Genomic DNA, 20749 nt, shown 5'->3' with positions numbered 1-20749 from the left:
ATTAGTGGTGTCAAAGTTTCATAAGACTGCAATTGAAGAAGTAATGGTTTCCCACTTTCGGAAGAAAACATTTGTTACACTATTTTATACAGGTAGTTCGTATATCCATTATTGCTTGATTTATTTCTTATATTTTACCACTTGGATAGGGTTCATTTTTATTTATTTATTTTGGTGCAAAATAAGAATATGCGGTCGATTATTATATACTACTCCGTAATAATAATGATAATGACAATCATTAGTAAGAATGGTGATTTAGTAATATGTAAAAGAGCTGTTATTACCGCGTTTTAGGCGGCACTGATTGAGAATGGATGTTTCAGGTGATTGAGGTGGTAGACTTGCATAACAAGCGAAGGATACCATTGAATTTATGGGGCCTTATTAAGCTAAGACTTACAAGTTAGAACAAACAAATATAATGTTGACCTGATATTAGTCATTTGATAATAATATATATGATGCTAGATTAGATGAAAGTTTTTCCAACTTACTTTTAGTTACCGACTTAAAACCATTCATATGTAGATTGATACATATGGATAAAAGCAAGACCTACCTTTGTAGGTTATGAACACTGTGACTTATTAAGGAACGTTTTGTTCATACTTATTGAGGGATTTGACGAGAATCATATCTCAATTTAGAAGGGGTAGAAGAATTCTAAGCCTATAACAATCGGATATGCGTCTTAAACACTAATTCAAACCTCATCGTTTGTGTTTTTCGTGTTGCATACTCCATCCGTCTCAAATTTGTTTTCAATGAGGATGTTGTTTACATAATCCTTAAGTAATTCGTATATTATATAATTATATGGTGCCATTATTAATATAAACACGGTTTAGATGGATATTCGGGGTAATATATTAATCTTAAATTGGCAACTGATTGATACCAATTATAATCAACCTACACAAGCTAAGTTAATGTGATGCAATCACGTTTGCCGTCGTATAATAAATATAGCATCTGACTTGCACTACTCCTAACAACGTGGTTACTTACATGAGTAGTTGAACCCAACTTCGTACTACTTCTTAAACTCTCTTTCTTTTCTCTTTTCTTTTATGGAAGTATTTATTATTTGTTATGGAATAATAGAAATTTAAAAGACTGCACTTTTTCCGAGTGCTCAGATAGTCTTAAAGATCGATGGTGTGCATGCGATACGATTTGATCTCAAGTCTTGAGCTCGTGTAATTTATTTATGTTCATTGGCTATAGTCGGTCTTGAAGATAAGAAGAGGTTCGATGTGCTTCTATATTACACAAGAGGATTAGAGTATAAGACGTTTTGAAGAATTACTAAATCAAACAATTCAATTGAGGAAAAATACTAGTGTAGCCAAAAATTAGGCTCTATAAGTTCAAATAAGTAGTCATTTGAAAATTATAGGGTTTATCGTGTATGACAAACGAATACATGGATTCATTATTTGCATTTATCAACACAAAAATTTGTGAATCAATAAACCCTATAAACAATACGGAGTGTTTGGGTCCAATTTAGTCCAATTGGGCCTGGTCACTGAATGATCCAATTAAAAGCCCAAGGTTAAGGTTCAACTCTCCAAATGTGCTAAAGTCAAAAATCAACATCCTCAAAGCCATGTCAAGGTCAGTCAACGGCCCAATCAGCTTGGCCCAGCCCAACTGACTTCCGGGCCCAATCCGCCTCCTTCATTAGCCAAGGTATAAAAGCCAACAATTTGGTCAATTCTTGGTAAGACAATAAAGCCTCAAGCAACTAAACTCTTGCACAGCTTTCTCTCTCTAATATACTGACTTAAGCATCGGAGGGGCCTTCCTCGGCGTCCCCCCCGAGGCTAGTTTACGTGTATTTGTTGTGCAGGAAACCCTCGGCTCCTGCGTCGTTCGGACCGAGACCAAGTTCCCTCAAGATAAAAGGATCTTCCGAGATTCGATTGTTTTCATCCGAAACAATTTGGCGCCGTCTGTGGGGAACGCTACTAAATTTCGCGTCAGTCATCAAACACTCCGGCAGTCGCCATGACTAAGAGTGGAAAGAGTTCCAAGAAGGCTAAGAAGGGAGGAGGCCGGATTACGGTGAGGGAACGCCAGCCGGTTTATCCCTCCCCGGAGCAAGCCTCTTCCGAATCGGAGGCCCCCATTTCTCCGGAAAGGGAAGCCTCAAGAGGTCCTAGCCTCCAGGAGGAGAACACCTCGCACCACACTCGGCAGCCGGGGCCATCCCCGAGACCGAGTGGCTCAGGTGCGAGGAACTCCCCGCCACGCCATAGCGTGCAATCCAGGTCACATCCGCGGGAGACTCCTCCCTCCGGACCCTCCACCGAGGAAGTGGCCAGAGCAGTGGCCATCTGCATGGAGTTCCTTAAAGCTCAAGGGGCTCCAATCCAGATGCCTGATGATCACCAGCCGAGAAACCTGAAAAGGAGGATCGGTCAGGATGATGGTGGACAAGTTCCACCACATAGAGAGCTCGGCCAGAGGTGGCGAGGGGACACCCGAAACTCCAGTAAGGAGAGGAGGAGGAACCCTCAACCCTCTGACCACTCCGAAGCTCAGAATTCCATGGGGCCCTCCAAGGACCCGGAATTCGCCCGCCAAAGCGTTCACGAACGCTTGGGTTCGAGGGAGGTGAGTGTGCATAGCCGCCTCACCTTCCCAGAGGATACCGGACCCCACCCAACCTTGTCTCAGCCGGGGACGAAAACCACTTCCACCTCTGAGAGAGGAGGGAGCGAGGTCCCTGAGGCCGGGTACAAGGGGAAGGCGGTCATGGTTCCATCGAACTCGCCCTTCCAGAAGTGGATTCTGGAAGAGCATGTGCCAACGGTCAAAATCCCGGCACATATTACTTACGATGGTACCTCAGATCCTAAGGATCACATTGCCTCTTACGAGGGGCACATGTATCTGAACCCGAGGTCTGAGGCTACCTGGTGTAAATACTTTCCTACGACCCTCAAAGGTGTTGCCCAATCCTGGATCACCAAAGGGCTCAAGGAAGGCTCCATAACCGGTTGGAACGACCTCTCCAACAAGTTCAAGAGCAAATTCTCTACGGCCAACCGCCGAGAGAAGACCACTGCAGAGCTAATGAGTCTGCAGCAGGCGGAGGACGAGAGCCTCCGCGACTATCTGACTCGCTTCAGCAACGAGTCATCCGGAATCACAAGCCTGGATCAAGGCCTGGCCGTGTTCGCGCTACGGAACGGCCTCCAAGCTGGAAAGTTCCTGGACTTCATGGTCATGCATCCCCCGCAGACCCTGGAGGAAGCCTTGGAAGCATCGGATAGGTTCATCCGAGCCGAGGAGTGGAACAGATCCAGGTCTCAGTCTCGTCCGAGAATTGACAAGCCGAAAGGGCAGCAGCCCGAAGTCTCGGCGCAGAGGAAAGGGAAGGCTAAGGCCTCAGAACCGTCCTCTGCTGCCGAGCCGAAGAAGGAAAGACACTTTCCCTACACGGGAAGGTACGATTCATACACTCCACTCTCCCTTCCCCGTGCTAAGATTTTCAGCACGACGAAGGACGAGGGGAGATTCAAAAAACCTCGTCCGTTGCCTCCCTGGCATCAGACGAGGGGAAAGGACCAGTGGTGCGAGTTCCATGACTCACCCGGACATCGCACCGAGGACTGCGTCCAGCTGAAGGACCAGATTGAGGATCTGGTCCGCAAGGGGTACCTGAGCCAATACCTCGCGGACAGGCGCGAGGAGAAAAAAGCTGAAAAAGATTCTCGGCAGGACCTCAACTTCGCTCGGAAGAAGGATAAGGGACCTCAGGGCAAGGAGTCCCTCGACATCCTAGTTATTTCCGGGGGAATCTCGCGAGGCACAGCCAAACGCCAACTGAGGGGTCTAACCCATCAGATTCATCTGGCTGAGCTTCGGCAGTCCCAGTCACCGGCGCCGAACATCCTGTTCACAGCCGAAGACTGTGAGGGGGTGGTATACCCCCACGATGACCCACTAGTAATCATTCTGGGCATCGCCAACCGCAACGTCTGGCGGACCCTCGTCGACGGCGGTAGCGGGGCGAACATCCTCTTCCGAGGAGCGTTCGACCAGCTGAGGATGGGAGCCGAGCACCTGGCCCCCGCACCCTACCCGGTGTCTGGATTCAACGGCTCTTCCTCGTATCCTGACGGGAAGATTACACTTCCTGTCACCATCGGCGAAGGCCGAGCAGCTAGGAATATCATGGCCGAATTTTTGGTCGTAGATGCTCCATCTGCATACAACGTGATCATGGGGAGACCCCTCATTCACGGCATTCAAGGAGTCGTCTCCACGTATCATCAAATCATGATATACGTTTCAGACGAGGGACGCTCCGAGAAAATAAAGGGCAGTCAAAAAGAAGCCCGCCGATGCAATCACCTCAAGCCATCCACGTCTCGCCGAGGCGACCGTGGCGATGGGGAGGAAAAGCACCGGGACCGAAACGCCAAAAAGCCGAGAGGCTCAGACGTTTCGGCTAATGAAGCCCCAGACAACGAGAAATCTGATGGGGGCCAAAAGGCTGACTCCGCCTCAGAGCCGAACGACTCTGATGGCCAGCCGCGGTCAGGAAAGTCTGCTAATATTGATAGCAGGCCGGAATTCGAGGAATCCAACTCTAAGAGCATGGAGACGGATGACCTGACCGAGTCAATAGAACTGACCGTAGGAGATCCGAACAGATGTGTTAGCATCGGGTCGTCACTGGAGCCAAACACCCGTGCGGCACTCGTCCAACTCCTACGGGCCAGTGGAGACGTGTTCGCCTTCTCAGCCGCAGAAATGCCCGGGATTGATCCGGACTTCGTCTCCCATAGGCTTAATGTCGACCCCTCCAGTCGACCCATTAAGCAGAAAAAGCGGAACTACTCCGCCGAAAAGAACCAGAACATCGCAGCTGAGGTCGATAAGCTCCTAGATGCTGGGTTCATTGAACCCTGTCAGTATCCGGAGTGGCTGGCCAATGTTGTAATGGTTCAGAAGGCAAATGGTAACTGGAGGATGTGCGTTGACTTCACGGACCTGAATAGGGCATGTCCCAAGGACTCCTATCCGCTGCCGAGGATCGACCAACTGGTCGACTCGACAAGCGGGCATGCTCTGCTCAGTTTCATGGACGCATTCTCGGGATACCATCAGATCTTCATGCACCCCGAGGACCGAGCTAAAACAGCGTTCATAACAAGTTCCGGGTTGTACAATTACAGAATGATGCCCTTCGGATTGAAAAATGCGGGGGCAACATATCAGAGGTTGGTTGATCAGGTTTTCGCCGAGCAAAAAGGCCGAAACATGGAGGTTTATGTTGACGACTCAATCGTCAAAAGCATAAAAGAAAAAGATTATGTCACGGACCTAGCCGAAACCTTCGCCACCCTCAGAAAATACAAAATGAAGCTGAATCCGAAGAAATGTGTCTTCGGCGTGAAGTCAGGCAAGTTCCTCGGCTTCATGGTCAGCAAGAGGGGGATTGATGCAAACCCCGCCAAAGTACAAGCTGCTTTAGACCTCCCCGAGCCGAAGACAAAAAGGGATATTCAGCGTCTAGCCGGGAGAATGGTTGCCTTGTCCAGGTTCATCTCACGAGCCTCAGACAAAGGGCTCCCTTTCTTCAAGGCGCTGAAGCTCCAAAATTCAAAAGGCATTGAATGGGGAGACGAACAAAAGTCAGCCTTTCAGCAGCTCCGTGAACACCTGGCTCAACTCCCAACACTGGCAAGGCCAGTCGTAGGAGACATCCTATACTTATACGTGGCGGTCAGTCCAGCCACGGTAAGCGCGGTGCTGCTAAGGGAAGAAGAAAAAGTTCAACAGCCGATCTATTTCGTCAGCCACACCCTGACGGATGCCGAGACGCGCTACCCATTGTTAGAAAAAGTGGCTTATGCAGTGGTGGTGGCTGCTCGGAAGTTGCGACCCTATTTTGATTCTCATCAAATAGCGGTTCTAACTGATCAGCCGTTAGAGAAAGTCCTCGGCAAGGTTGAAAAATCCGGTAGACTAGCAAAGTGGGCTTTCGAGCTCACCGAGTTCAGTATCGGTTATCAGCCGAGAACAGCCATCAAGGCGCAAGCCTTGGCAGACTTCTTGGCCGAGTGCTCCTATCAGGAGACTCTGGATGCAAGGAGGAAAATCTGGACCGTCTTCACGGATGGGTCCTCCACCGTGAACGGTTCGGGGGCAGGGGTCGTCATTACCTCTCCCGAAGGCAAAACCTTCGAGTATGCACTAAAATTTTCATTCAAAGCCTCTAACAACGAGGCCGAATATGAAGCAGCCATTGCTGGCTTAGACCTGTGCATATCGTTGGAAGCCGAGCATGTCTACCTCAAGACAGATTCTCAGCTGGTCGCCAATCAGATCCGGGGGGAGTATGAGGCTAAAGAGCCTTCAATGGCAGCTTACCTCACAAGGATCAAATCGACAGTTGCGAAGCTGAGATCTTTCGAAGTAGAGCTGATCCCAAGGGGTCAAAATGCTCAAGCGGACGCACTCTCCAAACTTGCAAGCTCAACTCTGACTGAGTTAAGCCGTTCTGTCTATGTGGAGGTGCGCCGAGAAAAGAGTGTAGCCGAAGCAATATCAATCTGCTGCGCTGCGCTCGAGCCGAGCTGGATGGATGACATCCTGGCTTATAAACTCAGGGACGAGCTCCCCGAGGATAGGAATTCGGCCTCCAAGATAAAGCGGATCAGTTCACGATTCCTCGTCTTCGGCGGCCAACTCCTCAGAAAATCCTTCTCCGCTCCATTATTGAAATGCGTGGGTCCAACGGATGCCGACTATATTCTCCGAGAGATTCACCTCGGCATCTGCGGAAACCACATAGGAGGGAGAACCTTAGCCCACAAAGCTCTCAGGGCAGGGTATTTTTGGCCTACAATGATCTCGGATGCAAAGAACATGGTCAGAAAATGCGAGAAATGCCAAAAATTTGCACCGGTAATCCATCGGCCATGCCTAGATCTCCAGCCAATTCTTAATCCTCTTCCATTTGCACAATGGGGGTTGGATATTCTGGGACCCTTTCCCGAGGCCCCATACAAAAGAAAGTGGCTGATAGTCGGAATCGACTATTTCAGCAAATGGATTGAAGCGGAAGCTGCTTCAAGCATATCTGAGCAAACTGTCAGACAGTTCATCTGGCAGAACATAATAACTCGGTTCGGCATCCCAAAAGTTTTTGTGTTCGACCACGGCAGACAGTTTGACAACCTGCCCTTGCGCCGATACACTGATCAATTCGGGATAAAATTGGCTTACTCCGCGGTTTGCCACCCTCAGAGTAATGGCCAAGCCGAAGCCGCAAATAAACAGATCCTTAACGCTCTCAGAAAAAGAGTAGAGGATCAAAAGTCCAAGTGGGTAGAGGAACTTCCGGGAACCCTCTGGTCACTCCGGACAACCGAGAAGGAGGCAACGGGGCATTCACCTTTTCAGCTGGTGTATGGATCCGAAGCAGTGCTTCCAGTGGAAGTGGGCTCAGAAAGCCTACGAGTGAATCTCTTCTCAGCCGAGGAAAATGAGCAGCTCATGAAAGAGTCCCTCGACTTCCTTGACGAGATTAGAGATCTAGCCCGAGAAAGGATGGCTGCACACAAGCTCAGAATGAGCAAGTCCTACAACCGAAGAGTCTATCAACGACCTCTCAGAGTTGGGGATTTAGTTTTGAGGAATGCTGCAGCTGTTCAAAAAAGTCGCATTCATGGCAAACTCTCAGCATCTTGGGAGGGACCTTATGAAATTTATCAAGAGCTTCAGCCCGGTACCTTCAGACTCAAACAAATGGATGGCACCGAGCTGAAAAACCATTGGAATGCCGATGTGCTCAAAAAATACTATGTGTAAATCCTTCGGATAGTACAATCTATGTAAGTACACTGATTTTGTTTATAAAAAGGCCATCGAGCCAGTATTCATTCAGATTGCGTGTATTCTTTAAGTCTTTATGCTTTCTACGGTTTTTCAAAAATTCAAGGTTTCATTCGGCGCTGTCCGGGGTATTGCATAATGATGCCTTGTACCTCGGCAAGCCGTAAAACCTGCCAAAAAAGGATACAAGCCCGAAGTATTGCATAGTGATGCCTTGTACTTCGGAGAAGCTGTTCCTTTGGGCAAAAAGGCCATAGACTTATCCGAAACATAGCCTAAAAAATAGGAACTGATAAAGCCCCGAAGTATTGCATAGTGATGCCTTGTACTTCGGATGAATCAGTTCCGGGTGGTAGTTGCAACTCTGAAGTATTGCATGATGATGCCTCGTACTTCAGATAAACTGCTGCCCCCGGCATGGTGTTTCGGATAGTTGTTCCCTTGGATGAATTGAAGAAAGTGTCACAAGAGTACCATCTCTAGAGTGAAAACTCTCAGGTGGGAAATCAGTACTTTAAAAACAGATGTAGAAAATAAAGCAAAGTGTTCAAAGATCCTCGGCTTAGCCGAGAAAAATTATCAGCCATTCCAGAATTCAGAAGACCTCATCTTCAGATTTCTGGGGGGGCAGAGGGAAATAGAGAAATGGCACAACTGATCTAATACCCTTCAGCTCAGCCGAAGTTTGATACTTATGTCAGTTTTTTCACAAGTTGAAAACATCCGAGTACAAACGGCAAAAAGAAGTCTCAGCAGAAATGATTCTCGCTAGCCGAAGTTCTGCACTTAGCAAATATTTGAAAGATCATTCAAAGAAAGCAGTAAAGTGCGAAGACTGGTAAAGCGAAGAAAAAAAATAATACACGAGAAAGCTGAGAAAGTGAACTTCTTTGAAATAAAAATGTTGAATTACAAAAATAGTCGGCAGCCGCCCACAAGCGGAAAGTAACAGCTGCCGAAATACGTACAGGCAAAATAAAAATATAATAAGCTGTTGTACGATAAGGCAAGCTGAAGCAAAAAAAAACAAAAGGCAAAAACTCAGAAAGCGGCAAGTCTAAAGTTAAGCACATGATGAACCGCAAGATTCTGAAGACGACTGCCCGAGTTCCTATGCTTCAGCCGGAGGATCAGACTGATCAGCGTTGAGTCCCCTGGTGGCCTCAGCCCCAGCAGCAGAAGAGGCGGGCTTTGCACTTTGCCGAGCCTCCCTTTCCCTCTGCTCAGCTTCCAACTCCAGTCTTTCAGCTTCCTCTTCGGCTTCCTCAGCCTTAAGAATTTCAGCTTCAGCTGGAGTTGCATACTTCATGTGAGGGTCTTCGGGATCTTGGACCCATTCAGCACATTTAGACCAGTCAAGCTTCGGCTCAGCATGAAGGCAGAGTCTTCGGCATACTCGGAATCCGTTTCTGAAACCCATCTCATATTCCTCTTGGGTGTAAACACGGACTTTGAGTAAAGCCTCAGCATCAGCCAGCTTCTTCTGGGTCTCCTCCAAGTCTTCCTTGGATTTCTTCAGCTGTTCAGCGACTTTGGAGGAGGACCCCTTCAGCTCATTCAGCTCTTGCTGAATTTGGAAAGCCTTTGTCTGAGCTTGGGCCACTTCAACTTTCTGGATCAGCAGTTGATCCTCAGCCTCTTGGAATTTAGCTCTTTGAGCTTCAGCAGCAGCAGCAGCCTCTGAGAGTTGGACGTCTTTGGCCAAGAGCAACTCTTCAGCAGCCATTCGGCTGGCTTCAAGAGCCTCTAGACGCTGCTGCACTTCAGCTTGTGCAGCAGTTCCTTCTTGAATTCGGCTCTCAATAGCAGCCTTGAATTTGGAGACGTCCACTCCCATATGCTCCTGGAGGAATTTTTCCCCTTCCATCAGTGGGGGAAAAACCTCCATCTCCATAGCATCACAGAAGGTTTTCAGAGCTTCGGCAGCTTTTTTACCGTACTCCTCAACCTCCTGCTGCTTCTCTTCAGCTGCTGCTTGCTTCAGCTTAGCAAGCTTAACTTCCTCTTCAGCCACCTTCCTTTCGTGCACAGCAGCGTCTACCCTATCTTGTAGGGTATCAATCAGCTCTACAGTGAGAGTCTGATTGTGCACGAACTGAAAACAGGGGCACAAGTTAAAAAAGTAAAAAATAATAGCTGAAAGGTTGAGTTCAGAAAGAAATCAAGGCAAGGAGAATTACCTGCATCATCAGCAGTTGGTTGGACCTGGCAGGGTCAGGAACTGATCTGCTGGATTCGCCCATCCCAGCAGTGGCCTTCAGCGACCAAATCCTTGCCCTATCTACTTCGGACAGGCCAGCAAAATCGCCGAAGTAGGCTGCAGCACCTTCTCGGTTCTGACCCCATATGAGGTCCCAGATGTGGTCTGGGACTGGAATTCGGGGGCCGAGAAACCCATTTCTCCAGACTGCAGCGTCTGGAAGGAAGGGAAGGATGACGATGGAGCCTCTTTAGCTTTGGGTGGCTCAACGTCCTCCTCCTTCTCAGAAGAGTCAATTATTGTGACCTCTTCTTCTTCAGGTGCGAGGACGAAGGCCCCAACCTCTCTGGCAATGTCCGCCGTGAAACCCTCAGCACTGGGCATCACGGCGTCTCCATCCTTGTCCTCGGCGGCACTCTCTCGAGCTTCTTCCAGAACCTCTCCCTTAGGTTTGGGAGTTCTCTGATCCACCTCCATCTCGGGGGTGGCGGAGAGGCCCTTGGGGGTGATTGAGGCGGTGGCCGGGGAACCCTCGGCGATCCATTGCCTTCCTCGGGTTCCCTTATTTCAACGCCGATGGTCATCGGCCTCCGCTGAAAGTCATGCGGGCCGATGATGGCCATTCTTCGGCGCCTCTTCTGAAGCGGCTGCTCGTCCATATCTGAGTCTGAAGACTCTTGTATTTGATCTTCGGGACGAACAGGAGCTTTGCCTTCTCTGTGTCTGTTACTCTCTTCAGACTGTAACAGACAGGGGGGAAGAAGAGTGTGAGTAAAAAAAAAAAAAAAGAAGAAAGACAAAGTTAAGTCTAAAGGCTCACCGAGGTCTTCAGCAAAGCCTCGTCTTCTTCAGCTGCCCTAGCCGCAGCTTCTTCAGCAACTCTGGAGGACCCTTCTCCACCTTCACAAGCTTCAATAACCCGTGCAACCTCTTCGGCTGTACGGGCAGCTTCAGCTTCTTCTTCCAGCAGCTGAAACAAGGGATCCCTCTTCTTCCACCAAGGCTTCTGCCTCTGATACAGAGCAACAGCCTCAATTTGGAAGTGGGAAGAGTCTAGGTGAACCTCTCGGCGCCTTGGTTCAGTGATAGGGGGAGCCCGATCAGTTACGACTCGTTCTCGGTTGACGCCAAGGCGAGCGTAATCAATGCCGACGTTGGTCTCGTCCCGTTCTGAAAAAGAAAAGGGGAGAAGTCAATTCAGTTAGTTCGGCACATCACAAGAAAGCAAAATGAAAGAAGAAAAGAGATAATTAAAAGGCCTCGGCCCCAGCCGAAGAAGATTACCATCCCTAAACTTTCGGCTGAGGCCGACAGCTGCCAGCATATTCTCTTGGAAAACATAGTGCGTATCGGGGAGCCAAGTCTCCGGGATATGCTGCATTCGGCCGCTGCCTCCCCGGTTCGGCAGCTTGCCGAAGATGTTCTGCTGATTAAGGTTCGGGTCTGGCCCGCTATCTTCGGGAGGACCTAAACTTCCCATATCAGGATCCGGCTCGGCAAGATACCGGGGAGCGCTGAAAACGTAAGGGTGGCTCGGCTCCGTGGGTGCCCTAACCCAAATCCATTGACCTCTCCAGTCCTTGTCTGAAGAGTCGTTCGGCCACATGGTTAGGAACGGGGGCCGAGACTCAATCCGATACCACCCAGAGCCATGGCATCCGTGCCCACTTTGAATGTTTGGCACTAGCCGATGGAGCCTTTTGAAGCAATGCAGGTTCGGCACGTACCTGAAGAATTTGCAGACCCATAAGTACGTCATTACCCTTCGGATGCTGGTGGGGGTCAGCTGGCACAGGGAAATGTTGTAATGGATCAGCAAGTCTCGGACGAATGTGTCCAAAGGGAACCTCAGCCCATACTGAAGCTGTCTCGTGTACACCCCCACATACCCCGGGGGTGGACGATGGATTCTATCGGATGCTGAGGGCATTCGGCACCAATATCCATCAGCTTCAAAAATGCCGTAGTGCAACTCAATTTGCTCGGCAAATCGATATTGATCGGCGTTCTCTACCCACCATGAGTAGGGGCGGTTCTTTATCATGGCCGAAGCGACTTCGGCATTCTCCCACTCTGAAAACCCAGGGAGGATATCCCAAAGGACAGCGGGAATTTCATCGTCCCGTCCAGAAGCACTCGGCTCATCCGTTCTCTGAGGAGGAGCCGAAGAAATGGGAGTCGCCCTAACCCCTTCAGCAGGGTCAGACTCTGTCCTTCGTCCATTCCAGGTCCCAATCCTGTCCCTGGGATCGGGGATTAGCCTTGCTCTTCTTGGAGCACGGGCTCCACCTCTAACTCCCCTCACCATTGACGAATTTCGAAGGAAAAAGTCGAAAAAGGGGAAAGAGTGCAAAGTCGAAGAAAGATGAAATAAAATCAAAGGAATTTACCTTGATCTGAAGCAAAAGCCGCCGATTTACGAATTGGTAGTGACAAGTCTCAGCTTCTAAGCTTAATGCTCGGGGAATTTGCGAAGTTTTGATGCGGGCTCTTGAGCGTTCTTGAGAATTCTGGGTTTGTGTTGATGAATGAGTGGGGAGAGAAGACGCGCCTCTATTTATATCTCCAGAAATGGGAATTCAAGGAGTCTGCGTTTCAATTTCTCTCAAGCACCCCACTAAGTAACCGTTAAACACACGACCTTGCAGTTAAATCGCCCACTACCCGTCCAACTTCCGCAATTATCCACATTAACTGTTGTTATCTCATTAATCATGGGTTAATTATGGTTTAAATTCACATTTTTGGATTAACAAATCATTCACTTCCCTCCTTTTCTGATTAAATCAAACCCGACCCGTCATCCTTCCAAATCGGGTCTGGGGGGCAAGTTGTTTGGGTCCAATTTAGTCCAATTGGGCCTGGTCACTGAATGATCCAATTAAAAGCCCAAGGTTAAGGTTCAACTCTCCAAATGTGCTAAAGTCAAAAATCAACATCCTCAAAGCCATGTCAAGGTCAGTCAACGGCCCAATCAGCTTGGCCCAGCCCAACTGACTTCCGGGCCCAATCCGCCTCCTTCATTAGCCAAGGTATAAAAGCCAACAATTTGGTCAATTCTTGGTAAGACAATAAAGCCTCAAGCAACTAAACTCTTGCACAGCTTTCTCTCTCTAATATACTGACTTAAGCATCGGAGGGGCCTTCCTCGGCGTCCCCCCCGAGGCTAGTTTACGTGTATTTGTTGTGCAGGAAACCCTCGGCTCCTGCGTCGTTCGGACCGAGACCAAGTTCCCTCAAGATAAAAGGATCTTCCGAGATTCGATTGTTTTCATCCGAAACACGGAGTATTATTTAAATGATAAAAAAAAATATTGAAAACAAGTATGATTATAAAATATATATGTTATATGTAGAAAAAAAAAAGGGCAAAAGTCTAAAGAATTGAAAAATGGCCGTAGAAAATATGAGATTGTAAATTTAAGCTACATTTGCTTGTTTACAGCATCACCTTTTTCCCCAACTAATTTGTTATTTTCGGATTATATATCATTACTTTAAACCTAACTTCATACATTCATTTGTTTGGGGTGTTATTGTACAAAAAACTTAAATACAACCTTATAATTATGGAAACGCTGTTAACTAAATTTGGCCTATAATTATTCATCCCTTCGCCAAATAATGTCCCCATAATACGCACACACCCATTAGAGAGAACCAGGAGGCCTTTTCTACTACAGTAGCTAATACAAGGTGTTCAAAAAAAATATATGTGCCAAGTTTTTTGCCATTCAAGTTCCAATTAATTGTTAAAGAGATGTTTAGATGTTGACATCCCTCACTATATGGCAATTAGTTGTTTGAATCTGACACAATATGATTTACACGGACAATAATAATCATTTTGAGAGCAGTTTTATTTACGTCGTAGTCATTTAATTTAATCAAATTCAGATCAAGTCAGACCAATATCAATTCGTGCTAATTAACCTATCATGTAATTTTATATACTTATTTTGTTGAATTCGATTAATTACTATTCCGTACTTCGTAGTAATTAATACTCAGTCATGCAATATCTACGGTTCAAATAATTAAATCAAATAAAATACGGAGTAAGGTTTATTCATACAAATCATATTTTTGAAGGTCGTTTTAACTCAAACATAAAGTGGACCATTCTAGGGATTGTTTCAAGGGCTACCAATATACTAGGTCTTTTGTAAATACTTGTACTAAGCTTGCCGTACAATCCAAGGGACAAGGGTATCTAAGTCTTCGTTCACTAGTTAGGTCTACCATTTCTACTACTTTAAAAGAACTTTTCATGCCATTATTCATACTGTTTTTGCACCAATATTTCTTCGTATTTCCATTGAAGATAGTAAGATACCATCAATTTGTCAAAATTAAACAAAAGACGAAATTTTGAGTTCACAAATAATGACTCATTTCATGCTTTTTTACTCCTTTATGCGTCATTGACGGCAATTTTATAATTCTTCAATATTCAATGACTTGGAATTGAAGAAACTACCTCGTAATTTCGCTTGATGTAACAACTCAAAATTTTTGGAGGAAATAAGTTAAAGCAGCATTCAAAGAAAGGAAAACCATTTGTTGTTTCTTATTTCGTGTCATCAACTTACATTCAAAAACTTAATAATATCTATACAAGATTAAAACATGCAATTCCAAGTCTTAATACTAGATCAGATGTATGTCTTATCATTAAGCTACGTTATAATAAAGAGTACAAACACGATCTTTTAAATAAAAGTTCATAATGTTCTATAGTGAAAGACAATATGTGAAAGAGAAATAACATTTAGTTAATTAAGATAAATTTGAATCATAAATTTATTTTTTAAAGACTGGATTTAAAAGGGTAATGATATATGTAGCTCTTAAAGTTATATGTAAGCATTAAATATCCTTCTTAAAATGAAATTAAGTTGGGAATTCATGATAAAATCACATGCAAATCGGTGTAATTAATATTAATTCTTCCTCAATATTTCCTTTTTTAACTTCTTATACATAACCCTTAGGGTTACTTATTATTTTTTTTGTAATTAATGTAATAATCCGAAATATTGTCCAAGTATAGAGTATACTGTATATTTTATGGAAAGTTCCAACTAATTTCCAATTTTCCATGATGGCAACTTTGGTCCATCCTTAGCTTTTTTTTTTTTTTTTTTTTTTTTAGGAAATCCTTAGCTTTCTTCTTGACCTTACATTGTAATCCGTTGTTCCGTACAATGTACTGTGTCTATAGTGTACTACTAACTACTTACATACTTGTACTAGAAAAGTCCAACGTCAACCCCTTAAAGTGCATTATTAAGTCTTCTTAGATAAGATGATTCCATTTAGATGTTCTTTCAAATCGTTGAAGTTTTTTCAATAAAATTAAAGTATAGGAAATTAAAAGAAAATTTTGAATCATTATATATGATGAGCCAAGGATTCAAAATTGAAAACTAATATAAAGTGGATAAATCTAAATGAAAGGAAAAGTTTGTACTGCTTAATAATTAATTAATCAAGAGGAGAGTCTGAACATTACTTATTCTTGATTAAATTCGAAGAAAATACAAGTTCATCTTCATGATAAATAGAAAAACGTTTAGCTTCATTGTGGGGAAGAAAAAAAAAAAACAAAACAAAACAAAATATGCACCAGCCGGGAATCGAACCCGGGTCTGTACCGTGGCAGGGTACTATTCTACCACTAGACCACTGGTGCTTTGATGAATATTTGAGCTTTCAGAATATTAAATAATTTTACATGTTGAATTGTTTTTTCATTAACCATATACTTCGTATTTTTCTTTGACCATATTAAATACTTCGTATAAGCTTTTATGTTATTTTTTTTTATATATATATTTTTTAAATAATGAGAATTATAATATTAAATGTGTGAAAGCGGAAATAACACAATGTGGCATTTTTTAGGAATAAAAACTATATGTGGTATATTTGTACTACATTTAGAAACTAAAAACAGCTTGTCTTATATGAAAAATAAACAATGAGATAAGTTGTAGGGCTAACAAAACAAATCCAAAAATAATAAATTCTAATAATTAACTATAATGATGTAAAAATAGCAATTACTCCATAAAATTATGTTCTGATTACTATCAACAACGCATTACTTTTCTGTAATGACTTGTTCTTTTCTCCTTGATTAACTTATAAATTGAGATGAATTTTCTTACCTCTTTTTTTTTTCCAATACACGTAAATGTCCCTTACCTATATTATGTACCTACCCTTAATTGATGTCATTCTTTAAAATGGCGACAAAAACGCCGCCTAAAGCCTTCTCCTCTTCATATAACCATCACCACCAACACCATGACCATCACCCTTGCAAATGCACCCCGTCTAAGCCCACCTTACAAGCCTTCACGGAACGTGTAACGAACGCGTTACTCCACCATATCTTCCTCCTATATAGGTCAGACCCAGAGTTTTACGTCCTAGGAGCAACAGGTAACGTGTACATTGTTAACATATCAATTACACCCTCATGCACGTGCCCTGATCGTACCACCCCATGCAAGCACATCCTCTTTGTGCTCATCAAGGTCCTAGGGTTCCCCCTCGACGATCCAGGCTTAAGGAAGCAAACCATAAGCCCTTGCCACCTCGAGAAGCTTCGAGCCACCCCAAGCTCCCCAGTATCCCTAGCAAGCCACACATTACGCCAGAGGTTCCACCAAGTTTTTTTCTTAAAGAAAGAGTTAGGCTTACGGAATGCAAACCTAAAGCCGTGTATGAAAGCAGAGGTTGGGGGTACATGTCCGATATGCCTAGAGATGGGAGGTCCGGGGATCGAATGGTGGCTTGCGAGACTTGTAGGATTCCTATCCATGAGGAATGCTTGATAACTTGGAAGAGGACTCAAAGGAAAGAATTGACAAAATGTTTAACTTGTAGGTCACAATGGAAACAGAAAGGAGATCAACAAAGATATTTGAATCTATCTGATTATGTTAGTGAGGATGAAACAAGTCCTAAAACCGAAAGATCGTAAATCGGGTTAATGCATGTTGTGGATCAATGAAGAACATACATATATATAGTTGATCAAGTAGAAGCAGAGGATCTTCCCTTGCCAGAGGAGACTCATTTTGATTTAAACTTATTAACTTCAATTTATGTCATGTAAAGTTATGTTGTAAATGTGAATACAATGTACAAATAATGTAAATTTAATTTCACTTTCTTCTCTTTTAGCTTGAACATAAATCAGATTGTATTTATTACTGTAAATATTGGACCTAGATGATAGTAATTATGTTTTTGTACAGTAATAATACTATAATTAGTACTTTTTCATCAATTCATCTGTTCTTAATAGAAAATTCTATATACATCATCCTTATGTTATGCCGATACTGATTACACATGAAAAATGACCGGAAAGGGATTCTTAAAAACAGCCCACAAGACTAACACCAACGTAGTGTTGAACTGTTGATGCCAGAACATGAAGTTGTGACACACCAGATAACACAAAATATACAACAGCTCCTATATATGAAGTCGAGGAAGCTTGAATCTTGTCAGTCGAGACCTTATTACATGCTCTTCTAGCCCAGCCACTGGCCATTACAACAGTTCAGTAGTTCCATCTTTCTACCAATAATAGGCAACTCGGATACTGACTTGTTATAGCCAATGTAATATATCTTCATTGTATCCCAAATAGTCAAATACTCTTCAATTACCAAACATGCTCTGAAATTCAACCCAGCGATTTCTCTGTAATCAGAATCACACAATACACATTCCATAATTATCTCAAGGTCATAAATTCGCAATATGAGCCACAACACTGATCCCCCTAAACAAGCTGAAATCCCTGTCAAAACTGATGCACAGGAGACAACAATGACAGAAAAAAGAATCAAACCTTGCACTGTTAACACAGGGGTTACATCTTTGATGATTTTTACCCAGAAAAATGAGCTTCGTGAAAGAAGGAAGCAATCCAAATCTAAAAAACAATTTTCTAAATAGATGGTTTGTGATATATTTTAACCTATGTGGGAAGTTGGAGCAAAAAAACTTGCAACCTAAACCCTGAAATAACTTGAGAAAAGCAAACACAAGATATACTTACCAAGGCAAATTAATCAAGGCTCCATATGTCACTAATGCTAATTAGCTCATGCAGTAATCATTGATTCAAGATAAAAGATCACGCTAGTAATCAAACTATGAGCTCACAGGTTTATACATGAATCAACCAAATGCTTCTATATAAGCACTTATACATCTCAATTCTCAAGTGCCTTCCTTCAGCATCTCCATTTGATGGACACCTATGTTCTAATTTTTGTAGATTAAAGACCCAAGGAGAAAAGAGAGAAAAAAGACTAATCAACTTCAAATATTGCACTCTGGTATGATAATTTAAGAGGTACAAAAAGCGATAAGGCAATAGCTGCAACACTTAGCATTTACAAAGAGGGAAACAACTGAGTCTGTGAATACAAAAGACAGCAGCAAAAGAGCAAACTTGACTACAGTGAAACAAAAGAGCTATACTATATAAGAATACACTCGTATCTAGTCAATCTTGGTCATTAGGTGTGCTTTTGGTTAGATGTAAGAAATTGTACACTTGCACTTTTCGTGACTTTGTGAGGGATTACAATATTTACAATTTCCTAAAATACTATTTCCTAGGAAGTGTAAAATTGGTTAATTCACTGCATTAAGTTCTAATTCCGGGTTCCCATGGAAATTTGAAGTTCCACTTACCTTATGATGATGGAATGACAGTTCATAACAGTTGAAGATTTAGCAATAGAAAGGCCAGACAAAGTGTACTCAGGAAAAGTTAGTAATGAATCATGTCATTTGAATAAAAAATCACTCCCTGTGGCTAAAACATGCAGCTTTTCACACTTCACAGTTTGTAATCCTCAATTTTTCATCCTTACCTTCTTGCCTTTTATACAAAAGTGTTGCGACTCTTACGAGTAATAACTAATCCTTATTTCGTTCTTCCGTCTCTTTCAATCAACTAAATTAGCTCATTTTTCCCTCCAAATACAAAGAACATAAAAGCCATAGGCCCAAAGTTTCGACTTTTCCCCACACCTTTCCCAAACTCTAAAATTCTAAATTAGAGAGTAAGCAAAAGAATGTAGCACAAACAAACTAAGCAGAGAACATACGAATACACTATCAACATTCTGGCAAAGCAAGATAGAGCATAAACAGATAAACCCAATAACAATCATCAAAATCAACAAGAAGTATTCACACAAGCATATCTATTCCTCATATATCACCATGGGACCTTACTAGGCATCAATTACTGAGATTCAAATTTTCAATAATCTGCACAAATCATTCAAATGGATAACATCAAGAACATAAATCAGCCTACCAAACTAAGTAGTCTAATACAGAAATGACAAAGAAAACAGTCAAATATAAAGGATTAATGTAAACTTGTCAATACTTAGAAAACAGAATATGTTGATAATGTCACTTACCCACATGAAAAAACACCCCTATCTTCAACTCATCATTGCTCTTTATGGCTCTCTATGCTAAACCTAGGATAAATCCCGTCTACATCATTTCCCTTTGCGGCTCTCTATACACTTCAACAAATCAGATTAAAATTACAAATATATTTCTCCATCAATCGGGTTGATTTCTATCTTTCAATAGCTCAGACCCTCTAAAATTTGTGACTTCATAGCTCAAATTCAATTCAGAAAGCAACCCCAATTGATTCCCAGCTAACAATTCAAACCCTAAATTCCCATTGAAAAGACCCAAACCCGAGACCCAAGAAATCAACCCACCCACCTCCTTCTTCCTCACCTTTCTCTCTCTACAAGCAATCCGGGCCGACCCAAACGGGCCCAAGCACTTATCTTTGGAAAACTCCCCACATTTTTCCTTCGACCCTTGAAGACAAGCAGCCATTTCTCTCTCCTCACACTCGCTTCTCTCTTTGAAATCGATTTTCCCGAAAAGGGTCTTCCACCAAGGTGGTTTACAGTTGTTTGATGCGGTTATGGAGCACCCGATTCGTACCCCTGCTTCACATTGTTCCAGAAGCTTCGACTCGCAGAATTTGAGGGAAGAGAAGAAGGATTGTGGGGTAGGGAATGCTAGGACGAATGGGCCGAGTTCCGGGTCGTCGGTCGGGCCGGCGGGAATGGGGCGGCGGATGAGAGGAAGGGGGCGGTCGAAGTGGATGAGGGTTGCTGAGGCAGAGTAGTCTTCTTCGTTTGATGATGGTTCCGCCATTGGTTTTGGGTTCTGTTTTGGAGATGATTAGGCTACAGATGATAAATAAATGGGGTCATTACTCATTACTTCGTTAGTACTTCCTTCGTTTTAGATGCAACACACCCTTTAACGCGGTAATTAAGAAAGGCGGGGTTTACATAATATAATAAACTTTAAATAGGATGAGTAGTTGTTAAGAGTGTAACTTAATGGCCCATGTATTTTAAATAGGGAAATAATATAGTTTTTCCTAAAATAACTTTCCTTTTATAGTGTGTTGCAATTATTGTGACATTTCCTTTTTAGGGAAGAGTTGCAAGTAAAAGAAAACGGAGGAAGTATTAGATAAAGTCACTATACATACATTTGGACCTTAACCCTAACTTGACACTCCAAGATTAACCTTTTTTTACGTTGCGTTTGAGAACGATAATTTTTTTCTTTGGGTAATAAAAGGTGATG

The 20749-nt window shown here is 43.6% G+C and overlaps 1 protein-coding gene and 1 non-coding gene across 3 annotated transcripts; both read right to left on the bottom strand.

Annotated features, from left to right (window-relative positions):
* Positions 1-15687: 15687 nt before the first annotated feature.
* TRNAG-GCC lies at positions 15688-15758 on the bottom strand. The gene has a single exon. It is a non-coding gene; the product is annotated as a tRNA-Gly (tRNA).
* A 1566-nt stretch (positions 15759-17324) lies between these two features.
* LOC110728966 lies at positions 17325-20409 on the bottom strand. Of its 2 annotated transcripts, none has more exons than XM_021908646.1 (2): positions 19537-20409; positions 17325-17897 (listed from the first exon to the last, which is right to left on the bottom strand). In XM_021908646.1, exon 1 carries the CDS (start codon positions 20303-20305, stop codon positions 19688-19690), a length of 618 nt encoding a protein of 205 aa, XP_021764338.1. In that variant the 5' UTR covers positions 20306-20409; the 3' UTR covers positions 17325-17897; positions 19537-19687. The 2 variants fall into 2 exon arrangements, with proteins under 2 accessions (XP_021764338.1, XP_021764340.1); XM_021908648.1 differs by having other exon boundaries at positions 17325-17788; positions 19537-20405.
* Positions 20410-20749: the final 340 nt, after the last annotated feature.

The sequence above is a fragment of the Chenopodium quinoa genome, unplaced genomic scaffold (assembly GCF_001683475.1).
Source record: "Chenopodium quinoa cultivar QQ74 unplaced genomic scaffold, ASM168347v1, whole genome shotgun sequence".
Classification (NCBI taxonomy): domain Eukaryota; kingdom Viridiplantae; phylum Streptophyta; class Magnoliopsida; order Caryophyllales; family Amaranthaceae; genus Chenopodium; species Chenopodium quinoa.
The sequence above is the reverse complement of the archived record's forward strand: the minus strand, read 5'-3'. Positions and strand labels throughout refer to the sequence as shown.

Coding starts and splice junctions, on each gene's coding strand:
- LOC110728966 (XM_021908646.1), bottom strand. CDS start 20,305: ATGGCGGAACCATCATCAAACGAAGAAGACTACTCTGCCTCAGCAACC.